At 30.9% G+C, this 15,599-nt stretch overlaps 1 protein-coding gene across 4 annotated transcripts in view; it reads left to right on the forward strand.

The window, feature by feature from the left end:
• LOC143232724 (putative nuclear hormone receptor HR3) overlaps positions 1-15,375 on the forward strand; it is a 55,082-nt gene extending 39,707 nt beyond the window's left edge. For 3 of the 4 annotated variants that reach the window (XM_076468472.1, XM_076468474.1, XM_076468473.1), the window contains exons 2-10: positions 1,516-1,601; positions 2,231-2,372; positions 4,024-4,249; positions 4,636-4,844; positions 6,074-6,195; positions 9,096-9,228; positions 9,368-9,475; positions 9,941-10,057; positions 12,127-15,375. In XM_076468472.1, coding sequence (XP_076324587.1) covers positions 1,516-1,601; positions 2,231-2,372; positions 4,024-4,249; positions 4,636-4,844; positions 6,074-6,195; positions 9,096-9,228; positions 9,368-9,475; positions 9,941-10,057; positions 12,127-12,386 — 1,403 coding nt within the window. In that variant the 3' untranslated portion in view covers positions 12,387-15,375. The remainder of the gene's footprint in view (positions 1-1,515; positions 1,602-2,230; positions 2,373-4,023; positions 4,250-4,635; positions 4,845-6,073; positions 6,196-9,095; positions 9,229-9,367; positions 9,476-9,940; positions 10,058-12,126) is intronic. The other variant, XM_076468475.1, reaches the window with a different exon arrangement.
• Positions 15,376-15,599: the final 224 nt, after the last annotated feature.

Raw genomic sequence — 15,599 nt, forward strand, 5'->3', positions numbered from 1 at the left:
AACTCATTTACCTCTACTGTTGATAATACAGAAGCCCATCTGGTGTGAGTTAATCATTAAAAAAAAACGCTCACGGAAAAACAAGGTATCAAAGATATGCCAACGACCTACTTTTAAAGTCAGCTACATATACTTATGCTAAAACATGGAACTATGGCGTGGGTGACCTATTTAAAACCGGTATTTCAATCAGGCAAGCACCGGGCTGGATCTGAGGCTACTTCGTAACGGTCTTATTTTCTGTTTTTAGCCTATATTACGATTGATAACTTAAAAAATAAAAATAAAAGGCACTTTCACTATCAACTGTGTGGAATATTTATACAGTTCATTTACGCTACTCAAAATATTCTTGACCCGATTAACTTCATATTGCGCTGAAGTTGTACTTTTCGAAATGTATTATGTATTGTAGTTTTGTATATGAGAGAGTGTTTCAAGAAACTGTAACTTTAAAAGTTGGTATCAATGACACTACGAAAACTTAGTTATTAATTAACATACTTCTGTAAATGATAAAGTTATTGTTATGTTAAGTAGTTAACAATTAATACGGCCCGGCATGGCTAAGTAGTTAAGGTGCTCGACTCGTAATGTGAGGGTCGTGGGTTCGAAACCCTATCATACCAAACATGCTCGCCCTTTCAGCCATGGGAGCGTTATAAAGTGACAGTCAACCCCCACTATTCGTTGGTAGAAGAGTAGCCCAAGAGTTGGCAGTGGGTGGTGATGACTAGCTGCCTTCCCTCTAGTCTTACACTGCTAAATTAGGGAGGGCTAGAGCAGATAGCCCTCGAGAAGCTTTGCGTGAAAGTCAAAACAAACAATCAATACACACATATATTTTTAAATGGAAATTTAAATCTTCCCAAATTTGTGTTCACGAAATCGAAAAATATATTGATGTAACATGCTGATGTATCAACTTAGTTCTTCTAAACGTATTATTTTAAAATATGACAGTTGCAATAGTGGCATTAGATCGTGTAACTATTATTAAAAAAATAAATTAAAATCGCATTTCCGCTGTTATATCTTCATTAAAAAGCTACAAGTCAACTACATATGTGTACATATAAGCCTAAAAGTATTTATTTTTTGAGTTTTAAATACAATATGTTATGGTGTTTAGATTTTGAAATTTAACCTGATTTGCGACAGAAACATGCTATTTTATAGTTGTCATTTGTTGCCTAAAATATATTTTATCAATAACTGTGAGATAATTGCCACCACGAAACAATCGATTACCATTGTTCATGCGGGATCAATTAAAGTTTTAACTGTAGTAATAAATATATTGTAAACCTAGTTTACATTCATCACACTGCGCAAGTTCATTGAAAGTACAACCGATTACACAGTGTTCAACAACGAATCAAAATTTTACTTACACTATTTTACTTAATAAAGAAAATTTTGCTATTTATTGAAATTACCGACGGCACATCACATGTTTCATGGAATATGTGAACCATGTCTTAGTAGTTTATTTAAATTGTTCTTTCTTTGCAGCTCAGATTGAGATCATACCATGTAAAGTCTGCGGAGACAAGTCTTCTGGGGTCCATTATGGTGTGATAACATGTGAAGGCTGCAAGGTAACAATGTACTTATTATTGTTAAAAATATCACGAAAGTGCGTTAACTGCTTTTTCAACTTCAAAGTGGTTACCCAACAACGAAGAAAACAATATCTACTTTTGTGAAATTCTATTTTATAATGCAGCTGAAAACAAAACAAAGTGATATATTTAAATAGAATAAAACGTACTATGGCATCTTAACAGATATAGGAATTTTATACTAAATTATTGGAACAGTGCGATTATAGCGATTGTCTGGATGTGTATATGTTTTGTTGTTGTTTATTATTGCGATTTTATAATGAACACAGAAGAAAGTATAATCTTTATTGAGTTAGTTTGATATGAAAATATATACATACTTGTTATTGTACTGCGGCAGCGCCATCTTTAGGGCTTTTTATACTCAAACCCAACAAAGTTATTCAGAAATAATTTTCATAAATAACATTTATGAAACGTTAACAAATAACGACTATTTTATAGTTTTGTTTAAAATACAAGCTGAAATACTGAAATATAGGATCCTTATTTTTAAAATGCTAATAGTTGGTTAGTAGAATAAATATATAGTATTTTGAAGATTTGTTTTGCTTTCGAAATAGTTCAAAGTTTTTGTGTTTTTTTCCTTTTCGTAACTCTAGGGTTTCTTTAGAAGGAGTCAATCAAGTGTGGTGAATTACCAGTGTCCTAGACAAAAAAACTGTGTAGTAGATAGGGTTAATCGAAACAGGTGCCAGTACTGTAGACTACAAAAATGTTTAGCTCTAGGAATGTCAAGGGATGGTAAGAAACTGTAATTTTTCAAATTCATTTATATTATAATGATATAAAAGTTGGACTTAAGTTAGTGAAAGGAGTTTTGAGCCAGTGTTAGTAAATTTGTTACAAGTTACTTTATAATATAGGCCTAGAACTGGCTCGTGGTTGGAGGGACGAAAATCGAATTTCTGTCACCAATCGTGTTCGTTCTTTATGGTTGCCAACTAGCCATTTGTGATAACAGGTACCATTAAAAAAATCTTAAATAATTTTTCCGCAAATCATACTAAAGTCATTAACTATGACTGAAGATTTTAGACAGGAATTAACAGTCATATAGAATTTTTGTGCTTGTTTCACATGTTTGATAATAACTGTATACAATTCATAAGAAAAAGATATTTAATTAGCTATATTGATTTTTAGCTCTCTTATCATAAGTTACCGTAGTTCCTGGCGTCTAAGACGCTCCCCAATTTTGATTAGCTAAATTTTGAAAAAAAACAACAAAAAAAAACATAAGAATAAGGTTGCAGCAGTTCTACCAATCTTACCAAGATGTTTTGTGAATTGTTTAGTGACTTACGGTACGTAAATCCTCTTGTCCACTTGCTATATGCTTGTCATATCTACCTTTGAAAGTGTACATCTTGTATTACCACTGGAATATCTGTATTATTACTAGTAATAACGCTATTCTAAGCTGAGGAGGTAAAAAGAGTATTACCGTACCATATGTACGGTGACCTGTTCTTATTTATTTATTTGTTGTTTAATACTAAGTAACTTATACATTTCATTCTGGGTCATATAGAGGGGCTTAGATTACTGTCTAGTATCGAAACACTTTCTCTAGGCTTAGATTTAGGTTTATGAGCAATGTGACCTTCGGCGTAGAAGATGCAGGGTAAATTGTTGAGACATTTTGGGAGACAAAATAGCGGCTTCGACGCCGGGAAATATGGTAATATTAATAAATATGGAACTCGAACATTGCATGGTGCTCCAAGAATAATTTTTTTGTTATTTTTTTCATTTAAATTTTCAGTTTCATTGTACAACTGTTTATATTAGGATAACAATTAGATGGTTAATCCAAAAAGATATGTACTGTTTATAATTGTATATAATATTCAATCATAGCTATTCCACATTCATTAGAATTATTTAATCTTTCTTCAGTTTTTCTAGACTAAAATATTTTGACATTATTTGTGTCTGTCTTACCTTAGTTAAAAAACAACAACTTAAGTTTGAAAGCTTTAATTTTACATGGAATCTGTGTACTTCTATATGATAAAGTACATGTAGTGTTGTATATATTTATTTAAGTAACGTTTGATTTGACCCTAATCAACATAAAATTCTACATTAATATTTTTGTAAAAAGTATAATATTTAAATTAACTAATACATTTTTTAATTAATTTATATTGTCTTGTAAGTGAAAAGTAATTTTCTTTGTAGTTTAAGCACAAAGATACACAATGAGCTGTTTATGCTCTGACCACCATGACTACTGAAACCTGGTTTTTAGCATTGTAAGTCTGCAGATATTGAATTTTTTAAATGTAATAATAATTAGTGTTTTTTGACATAAGTGGTTCACAGTCTTTTATGATTACATAAGTTTTTGTAAGGTATGTTTAAACATTTGTGCTAACATTGGTTTAAGCTGTCAAGTTTGGAAGAATGTCCAAAAAGCAAAGAGAGAAAGTAGAAGATGAAGTTAGATTTCACAGAGCCCAACTAGTCCGTCCTCAGTCTCAACAGCAAGGGCAACCATCCCTACAACAACACCCACCACCACCACAAACCACAGAGTCTTCACCAGATAGTTCTGTCTTCGACCAGCAACAGCCGTCCTCATCCAACCAACATTTATCCTACCTTAACGGAGGGTACAGTAACAAAATACTTATATCAACTTTTTTTAAAGTAATTACTAGTTTCTGTCTGACCTCTCATTGCCAAATTGCAGTTTAACACATACATTGACCTTGTATATAAGGAAGAAATGGATGGAAAAAGGAATTTTTTTTGTTAAGCTATGTGTATCCTAACTTATACATTTCAAAACATAATTATTTCACCAATATGCTTGTATACACAGAAAGTGAATTAGTATTGTCAGAATTGATAATAACAGAAGCAAATGACACTTAAATGTGTAATGGTTAATATTAAAATTTAAAGAGAAATATTTTAAGGCACTTGATTACAAGTATTGTAATTATGATAACTAATTACCTAAATGACAACTTGTGTGATTGTTGGATCTCCCTAGCTATGCTTACAATGGAGACCACAACACGTATACACCCAATGGTTACACCTACACTCCTCAAGCCATGACATTTGATTTGGCTGGAACAGACTTTGTAGACAGTACAACATTTGACCAGTTGCAGCATTTGGACAACCCTATACCAGATACCAATGGTCTTCTAACGACCACAGTACCAGCAGCCACAATATCGAACAATTCCCATTTAGGTAAGTTGTAACTGAATGTGATATTATGTTATATCTTTTGTGACTGAAAAAGAAAATGAAGATTACAGTACAAGTACATCATAGAGAATATACCTAGAGACAACCTAATAAAACAAGGAAACATTTGCAACTGACTGAAACATTTGTTACTTAATGAAAATATTGTAAACTACCTTAGAAGCACTAAGCATTTCCTAAGTCTGTGTGAAAGAAGAAAGTGCTCTTTTATTTGTTATTTTATACTATTCTTGGATAAATCAGGGTCTTCCAGCTTATAATTCATCTGAGTAACCAGGTAATTTTCTGGGTATATGCACTATTTGGAAGACGACGGTGTTTAATATTTTAATATATTTCAGTAGTCTAGTTGTGTTCTTATGAAGAATTTTAAATTAAGAAATAGATTTCATGATTTGCTGTGTCTCGTTGTGTGACTCATCTCAATACCTCTTTCATCTTGACCACTGAAGTGTAACTTGCAGTTTGTGAACTGCCCACTTAAGGTGAAATAAGGGAGCTGTACATTTTGTATTTTTTTACTATTCTGTGATATAATATTGTGAGAAATTACTTTTTAAACTGAGAATTAGTTTTAATAATCATCATAATAAATTGCATTTATTGTAAATAGCTATTGTAGTTAATATTTAAAAATTACAAATATTTCTAAAGGTTTGCTTCATGGACATCCACAGGGAGGGAGTACTCTCCCTGGAAAGTGAGAAACATAATTCTATATTTTTTCATTCAGCATTTCTTTATGAATTTTTTATTTCATTCACAATTTCATCCACCCACCCCATAAAACTTTGCCCTTTCTTGGAAAAATTTCTTGGGACACCTATGGTTTGGTTATGACATATTCATCAGATCTTAGTATATGAAAGATACTGAAATAAAGGGTGACCATGAATGTAGAAAAACTTGGAAAAGTTAAGAGAAAATTTTGCACTCCTGTTTATCTTTGAACCTACACATGCTCATAACTCATGCTAATTATTCTTTTATAATGAAAATTACAATATGTTATTATGGCCTACTGTAAATTTACAATGTTCTTGTTGGAATTTTAATATCACTATCTTGTATGTGTATATATGTAGGTCCAGAAATTTTGGAATATTTCCTGGAATGGGTGATAAAGAGGTTTGACAGGAACATAACTCTCCTCTCTGACATCGTTTCAATATCAGTAAATCTTTAATACATCTTTTTTCCTTCTGTTGCAGAGTTATTAGCCAAGACTGTTGCTAATGCACACAACCGTACATGTTTGTATACAACCAACCAGATTATAGATCTTATGAGAAAACCACAAGATGTCTCACTTCTTCTGTATTATAAAAATATGGTAAGTTATTTATTGCATAACTGCATTAGATACCATTTCCAATATTATTTGGTAATACATAAAAATATGAATCTTGTTTTGGCTTCTTCTTTTCAACCAGGTAAGTAGGTGCATGTGATTTAGAAGCTTGCAACGTTTCTTACCATTAGCTTTCTACTAGGCTTGCCAACCTTGAGTAATGAAAAAAAAAAAAAAAACAATGTTCCTTAAAGCAGTAGGACATCTTTCTCCACTTAACATCAAGCTTGAATCTTATAGTGGAAAAATCTGAAGTCAGACCAGTATTTCAAAGGACAATTATTCTGAAAAATTTCCACGACTGGTACTGGAGGTTACTTTATCCTTCCGATTGTTATTGAACATTTTCATCCTTTTGTATAGTAATAATAATAATGACATTAGAATTTTAACATAAGTTTTCAAAGATTAGGAAGATTTAATTATGGATAACAATGTCATTGGTTTCTAGAATGTTTACAAATGTCTCCAAGTTTTATTGGCTTGTGTCATTAATGTAACATTATACATATATTTTGTATGTTATATAACAACCTGAATGAACATTTGTTTATATGTGTAATTTTATCTTGCTCTCACTTTTCGTGTATTTTGAATCTTGTACAAAGCTACACAAGGGCTATCTGCCATTCCTAATTTAGCAGTATAAGACTAGAGGGAAAGCAGCTAGTCATCACCGCCAACTCTTGGTTTACTCTTTTACCAACAAATGGTGTGATTGATCATAACATTATAATGCTGAAAGGGTGAGCATGTTTGGTGTCGCAGGGAATCAAACCCACAACTCTCAGATTATTAGCTGAGCACCCTAGCCACCTGATCATGCTGGGCCCCTCACTTTTTGGAATATTAGTCCTTTGGAACTACAGTCTTTCAGAATATTGGGCTGTAACCAGAAATCCTGTCTACAGAGACTTGCTTAAGACAAACTTTTAAGTTACTTGTGAATGTTTCCTTACTATTAATTGGCATTACTCATTTCAGATTGGTTGTCAGTTAAATGAAATAAACTGAAAAATATGCATACATTCTTTTTGGACAAATTATGGTAATCAGAAAATAGTCCTTAGAAAAAAATTTACATGTTTTTGAAAAATCCTTAGTTATATGCTAATATTATTATGTATCAGACATAGGTTTGGATTTCTTACCAAGTTGCAATTTGATAGACCTAAAAAGATGATTCTTCATTTTAAAAAAGAACTTACGTTAGTTTCAAAAACACCAATACTTGTGTGTATAATGTTGATTATTACACTTAGGTTTTATATATTTTAGAAAAATAACTGCAATGAATATGATAATATGACAGGTAAGTGTTTTATACTTTTTTATCATATTGTGGTTCAGGTGTATCAATTTTAATGTAACAAAATTTCTGGTAAGGTGGAAAATACAGTACTTCTCTATCCCTAATTGGGTAGCTTACTAGTTTAAAGATGTTTTAATTAAAATTATTGTGTAGTATCTATTTTGACTGATGTTTGTACATCTCTCTCTATAAAAGTCAGAGGTTTGTAGTTCTCTTTTTTAGGCTTTTATGTATGATTCTAGTTTTTTTGTTTTTTTTTAAACCATTTTGAAAGAAAGCAAGTGGACAGAAATTATATGGTGTTATCTCAGAAAGAATGTATGAGAATGATTTTCTTATGATGCCTGTACTGTCTTGCATTTACTTTAAAAGTATGATAGTTTAGAAGAGATCTGTGATTTGAAGTGACTCATAATTAAGCATCAATTTATTTATATCTTTAATAGTTTCTACAAATTAGTTAAGTTTTGTCTTTGTCATATGCCTTTGCATGGCACATAGGTCTGGTGTTTTCAAACTGATTTTGCTGCTTTGTGCCATAAAAGACTAAATCAACCAACCAACCAATTCAAACTGATTTCAACTGGCACAAGCAAATGACATAATGCCAGTATATTGCAGATTAATTCGTAGCTGGTACCTATCAAATAGCTAGGTAGATTGGAACTGTTGGGGTAAATCATCTTGCTAAAAAACACAAAAGCATAATGTGGACCAGGATCAAATTCTTGCAACAATTGAACTATGAGTCCCAAGCACAAAGCTAGTTAGCCACACTGCCCCTCACAAATATAGAATGAATTACTAATGAATACTGTAAGACCCTTTTTTTTAAATATAATTCTGATATCACTGTGACAACTGATACTTTTCATAGATTTAATTTCAAGTTTTATTATATTATATTAATAAAATGTGCAATAACAAATTAAAACCTTTCTTTGCTTATTATTCACATGTTCAATGTTATTTGGAGTTAAGTTGGTTTACATATATCTGGGTCACTGTAGTGTGTCGACATTTAATGCAATGTTTAAACAAAACTTTGAATAGTTTAGGTTATATACCTCTCTTAAAATAAAGTTATTTTTGCAAAATATATTTTAGAAGAAGTTATTAAAGTTGGCCTTTGTGTGTTATTTTCTAATTGAAGGCTTCTCTGAAGTTCAAAAGGTGGGCTCTTTGTTTCTCTTCCTGCTAGTAGTTCTAATTAATCTCTCCATAATTTATGTGTAATTAGGTGAATATTTGGCATGCTTTTAATTATCTTGTGGTTACTGAATAAATAATAAGAGTTTTTATACTCTTACATATTTGATAATGTCAAGGATTTTCTTGTTAGAACAGCTAAAACAGTTTCATTATTAATTTGAAACATTTATATATAGTACATTCATGAATGGTATCCTTTGAACTTCTTAGTAATTGGTAACTGCATTTCAAATTTAACACCATATCCTGTAGACAGTTAAGTTCCAACTACTACAAATCTTTATAAGACTGTCTCATTGGGACTGTTTTTAGATGGGACAGTAATGGTTAAGTATCATATTTATTCTGAATTCTTCAGGCACAAGATGAACTTTGGTTGGACTGTGCTCAGAGATTAACGGCAGTTGTTCAACAAATCATAGAGTTTGCCAAGATGGTTCCAGGTTTTATGAAACTGTCACAAGAGGACCAGATTGTGTTATTGAAAGCTGGTAAGAAAAAAACCTTTAATTATTCTGTTAGAATAACTCCACTGGATTACATGTAGGACTTAAATTATCAAATAGATATTATAAATTCATCTTGGTTAATTAACACACCTCAATTACAAGCTTTTTTCTCGTGTCATAGGAAGTTTTGAACTGGTTTTGTTACGCATGAGTCGATACTTTGACTTGAATACTGGCTCTGTTTTGTATGGAGAGAGTCTTTTACCTGTAGAAGCATTCATGACATCTGGTGAGTAAATAGAATGTACTGAAAGTTATCAATATTTCATTTTAAAAAGGTACAAAACAGTAATGTGTATTTAGCTATGATTTATTTAAATGATCAAAACTATAACATACAATTACATAATGTGTGTGTGTGTGTGTATATATATACACACCAAGAACATAACAAACAGATTTGAGATACTTATACATGTGATTTTTCAGCAAGTCCTTTCTATAATTTGATTGTGATATGGAGATATGTATCAGAATTTGGTCTTTTAAAGTTATCAGTTATTTGATTCATTGAAGGGGAACCATTTATGAATATTTATATTATTTTTATACTCTTTTTAGTTATTTTGTTACAGCTGAACTTTTTATCTTGTGTCCTGATTGAAATAGTCAATATGAATATATATTATTCATATTCATATATATATATTATTGTGAGAAAAAAGGTGTGAAATTGTATGCATTTCTATTTCAGACACAACAGAAATGAAACTTGTCAGCAGTAGTTTTGATTTTGCAAAAAGTATAGCAGAGCTTAAATTGACAGACACAGAATTAGCTTTGTTTTCTGCATATGTGCTGCTCTCCCCAGGTAAATCATAGAAAGTGTATCATTTACACTTATTCTGCATTTTACATGTAGTATATAGTACAGTGCATTTGAGGTATGTAAATGTGCAAAATAAATTTAAATGATATAATCAAAACTTCTAGTACAAATACTTAACATGTACAGATGTGTATACAAACTCGTGTATTATACTGAGCCTGACATGCAAGGGTTAATGTGTTATTTATCTGATATCACTCAATATTAACAGGCTGAACTTGAGAATTGTTAGAACTTTTTTTTTCTCAGCAAAACTTGTTGATTGTATATTTCCCAAAACTCTTTGAGGTAGTTTAAATAAAGTTATGCATTATACCATATTATTTGATACATATGTGTGAAAGAGGAAATGCTTCAACTCCATTCTGGATTTATATTTTTAAAAAATACACCCATGAACTGTGGTTCATGTTTTATTTTGGGCAGATTGACCCAACAACACTAATCTGTCAGATGTTGACATCAACATGTACTATTCTTTGATATCTGCTTATGTTTGTAAAAGTTTAAAATTTTTTTAGATAATTAGTTCTGCATATGTGATTTCAATACTTTAAAAAATTTATTTGAGCTAAAACTATAAGAGCTAGCTACATGAAAACATAGTTGTTTAACAGTTTTATATCCATTTATTGTTCACTGTTACATAGTAATGTTTAAGAAAATAGTTCAACCCTTTCTTCAGCTCATTCTATAGTATGATAACTTCTAAAGACAGAGTGCAGTTTTTCTCAGTAATAATTATGGGTTGAAATAGTACTACAATTACATTAATGAAAAATTCTAGCTCTTTCTAGAGACAAATATTTATTTTTTTATGATTAAAATTCCTTCTTGTTTCTGTTCAGTCTTAAACTTTGATAACAGCCAGTTTTACTTATCAAGCAAGAAATTCCTTATGAAATACTAGCTTCATTGGTTTTTTTAAAGAAAGAGGTACAGAACTGAAAAAAAGTATTGTTCATATGAGATATCATAGGACATATTTGGAAATTTCTCATTGTAGTTTCTAGCATTATTCTGGTATAACTGATTTAAATATCAATTTTTGGATAATTTTAAGGCTGTTGAAAACATTCTTAGTTGTTTTTCTCTCTTTGATAGACTTATTTCAGTAGTTTTAATGTTAAACTCTTTCATTATCTGGTGAAAATAATTTAGTATCCTGTCAAAGTAACAATCACAATTAGTTTATTTCCACCTCTTCTTCATGGTTTGAACACATGTACAATGTCACAAATTATTGTAGGCCTACATTACAAATGATGTTCAAACCTCTCTAAGAGTACTAGGACTAACATAGAATCAAATCAACATATTTGCACAAAATAATCACAATAGCTAATACACTGAATGATTCACTCTACTGTCTACTTGAAATAAATTGTAAATTCTTTTTAACTATATACTATCAGTGTTTCACATAACCTATTTATAACCTATTTTTGAATATACTAGAAACTTTCACATCCTTAGAAATTTATAGAATTCTAACCTAAAACATTAAAACTGTAGCTTGCAACAACACATAGCTACATTATTGTTCCATACTTGTACAGTCAATAACTTGTGTCAGTTATTTGTATTGGATTATATATTTGGAAACACAGAAGTTTAAACATAATGATACACACACAACAAATACCCTTCCCCCCAATAAAAATGTGGAAAAGTTTTCATTAAACCAAAAATCAGTGGTAAATCCAAACAGAAAATTCTCGATTCAAATAACATTTAATGTTTAACACCATTTATCTTCTTAAAAATTAAGTTTTACATTTTTCTCTTTAGAAAATATTTATAATTTATTCTTATCTTTATTACGCAAATGAATATTTTCTTATTGGAGATCATGTGGATATTTATCGTAATTATATCCTTTTTGTTGGGCTTTCCTTTTGACAAATAAAGCCCAGTGAATGGAAAATAAGATTTTCAATGAATTGTTATTACCTTTTTTTTTTTAAATATTGTAATTCTAATGTTTGTTACTTCATTGTGATTTGTTTATCTAGTAATAACTAATTTTTATCTTCTTTTGGTATATACAGATCGTGTTGGACTTAAAGAAGTGCTGGACATTCAACGTCTAAATCAGGCCATCTTAAAGTCTCTTCGTTTTGAACTAGAGCATACCCACAAGCTACCTTATAAAGGAGATATCAGCATATTGGACTTTCTTTTGGCCAAGACTCCAAGTCTTAGAGAAATGAATGTTCTTCATATGGATGCTTTAACAAAGTTTCGACAGACATATCCTCACCAAGTGTTTCCTGCATTACATAAAGAGCTGTTCCCAATCGATATTTGATCATAATTTTTTTTTTTTAAAATCTGCAATGGCCTATTTAATGGATATTTAAATCCTGAACTTTTCTTATATCAAAAGCCAGTTAAAAAGAACATTACTGCTACAGGCATTCAACTAACTGTGTGCTCTCACAGTAAGTCAGACCTGTCAATATAACCATTACACCTCACAGAAAATTAAGACTGCTTCAGCATTCCCAAACATTTGAATTCTTACTATCGTTTGTACAGCAGAATTCAATAAAATTTGTTATTGTTGTGTAAAGAAAAATAAACTATTGCTGAGTGTGCAATAGGATTGTGAGGATGATATAATTTGAAGTTGGATGGAAGTTTATGTTGATGAAATGAAAAATTTTATGAAGAGAGTTTTTACCAGATGATTTTTCTCCTCTGTACTGTTTTAAGTGAAACTGTGAAACAACATTATGAACTCAGCCAAAAATGTACAAACTCCTCACTATAATGGCAGGGATTTGTGTTTCCTCCTGTTGTTCCAGTAGAGCAAGTTACTGCCATCTTAGTTCTTTGTCAGGGTGACTGGTAGATCTTAGAAAACACTTTCAGCTCACTTATTTATGATGCACACATTCATTATTGATGTTGTTTGTAAATTGTTTTATAAACTTTAATTTCAGTTTTGGGGATTTACTTTTAAATATCATCTTCATCATTGCCAGATGATTGTGACCCTGTGGATGTATGTTGGCCAGAAGTTTCAAGATGCTCTAGCTATCTGTAAGGGCACATCTGATAAAACACCATGTTTGCTTAAAAATTAATATCAAATGTTGTTTAAAAGTCCTCAGGGGATCTCAGTTTTTCCTTCATTTCAATACTTGTCAAAAGAACTTTGTTCTTGTATTCAGTTCCTCAGTAATGGTATTTGGTAAATGCTGTATTCAGCCTTTTTCATTGAAGTTGAGAGAAAGAAAAATGGTTTTGAAAAAGAGAAATGTTTCTCGGGCACATGAACATGTTGTAAAGCATTTTATAGTTGCTTGATTAAATTTTTCTGTATTTAATTTACAAAGAGATAATAAAGGTTCACAAATTATTTAGAACAATGTAGAAAGACAAGGAGAACCACTGCTTCACAAGAACACACTGTCTACCTTGCACTAATCTTAGGAGCAGTTATGTAGTTTTATTTTGATAAAATATTCTTTCTTGCTTTGGATTTGAATTCAAGAATTTTTGCACACCAAGAAAGTGCTCTACCAACTAAATTAAATGATTAATTCCTTAGTACTTTGTAATAAGTCACAACTTAATATAAACTACACACTCTTCTCGTCTAACAAACAAAGACCATTTTTAGGCCTAATTTCATGGTCTTGAGAAAGCTACTAGTTGGGCATGGATATTGTAATGTTATTGTATTCTGATAAACATAATCCTCAGCTCAAATATGAACCCAAGACATGTCATGTGCCTGGCAAATGCTCCACTAACTGGGTGAAAGAAGTAACCTATTAGCACTTTTTTCTTAAAATTAAAAAGAGTCATGTTAACTTTTCAGAGTTTTAAGAGACATGTTTCATGAGCTCTGACTGTTTTGGAGTATCTTATTGCAATAGTTAGCAACTATTTATTACAGATTTGTGGAAAATACATTATAGAATAGAGTTAGGGAAATCTTTGACCACTAGTGTGATAAAACAAGTTGAAAATTGAACCTATTTTTGTAGAGTTTTAATAATCAAATTTTATGAGGACTTTGTTATTTGTTGCTGGTGAGAGAGTTCTTATTGAAGCTGTACACAGGCACCTGGGATGGTCACATCTGAACATTGCAGGTGTCTGTGTTTTGCATTAAAAGTAAATTTTTAAGTAGTAGTTGTTAGGTAAGAGTCAACACTGAGTTTGGCTGGGTGGTAGTATTGTTAATGTTATTTCCATAACTAAGAATGAACTGCCATGTTAATATATATTTTATGTAACTTCTGTATTTTTAATTCATTTGCCTTCTATCTGAGTTTTTAACTTTTTTTTTTCTATTCTCACTACGTATTTTAAGTACCCATACACAATGTGTACTGAATGTTTTACATCTGACGTGGATTATAAAATGTGTTGTACTGTAGCAAAAAATTCCTGTCCTGGTTTCTTATTAAGCAAAGTTATTTGTTTTTTCTATCTTATTCAATGTTTGAATGAAACAAGAGAACTGAATGATGTAGTTCAGATTAGGCATCAGAGGTAACTGATAAAGACTATGAGGAACTGGAGAGTTGATATCAGCTGTTGTTACTGTTTAAACAATGAAGAACTCCTAATTTCCAAACTCTGGAGTTCTGAAATTGAAAACGTATAATTTAAAGTTAACAAAAAAAAGTTTAATATGTAAATACCATAGCAAGGAAGCCAACTTATTAAGATAATATAACAAAACGAAATTATTGTAAAATACAACTAGACACATTGATATAATTTACAGATTTCAGTTTCCTATTTTCTCATAAAAACAAAAAAGAAAACTTCAAGATGGCGATGCTTTCAGTCACTTTAGAGATGTAAATAAAGTACAAATTCATTCTTAGAACTACTTAAATAACTTAAATACGTGGGAGATTCCTACAGGGGGCGCAGTGGTGTTAAAAAGAAATGCATTGTTCAGAAATTAGCCATGTGCCTTTAAATCAGTAGTATCCAAAGACTTTTGACATCATAATTTCTAGTGCCAATATATTTTTCTTTCCTTTTATGTATTTTTTACAATATTTGTAGTAAGTAGCTCTGAAAATCAATAGGTGCTATATTTTAGCTCGTTTAGAGTAAACAAAAGCTTCTTAAAGTAATAATTTAAACCACTGAGCCCGCTGTTGGAGTTTCCATTCAACTAGACCTGATTATTGATGTGCAACTAACAAAATGTATTTCATAACTGAAAACATATTTGGGTGAACTTTTTATGTTTAGTGGTTTGGTCTGTTTTGTCATTACTAGGGGCTTCATCAGAAATATGAAATAAAGTCAGTATAAGATCATTTGTTAATCGCCTCAATTTATTCAAAACAATACTATTCTCACACATAATTTTAATAAAAACTGAGTAAAATTACTGAAACTGAAAATTTCCAACTGATTCATATAATTAATACATACTAGAGGCATTCTTCTTGGGTTAACAGTAATAAACAAATAAAAATAATGTAGAGATTGCCAATGCTCCCCCAGTGGCACAACGGTATGTCTGCGAACTTACAGTGCT

Source organism: Tachypleus tridentatus, chromosome 11, assembly GCF_004210375.1.
Source record: "Tachypleus tridentatus isolate NWPU-2018 chromosome 11, ASM421037v1, whole genome shotgun sequence".
In the NCBI taxonomy this organism is placed as follows: Eukaryota; Metazoa; Arthropoda; class Merostomata; order Xiphosura; family Limulidae; genus Tachypleus; species Tachypleus tridentatus.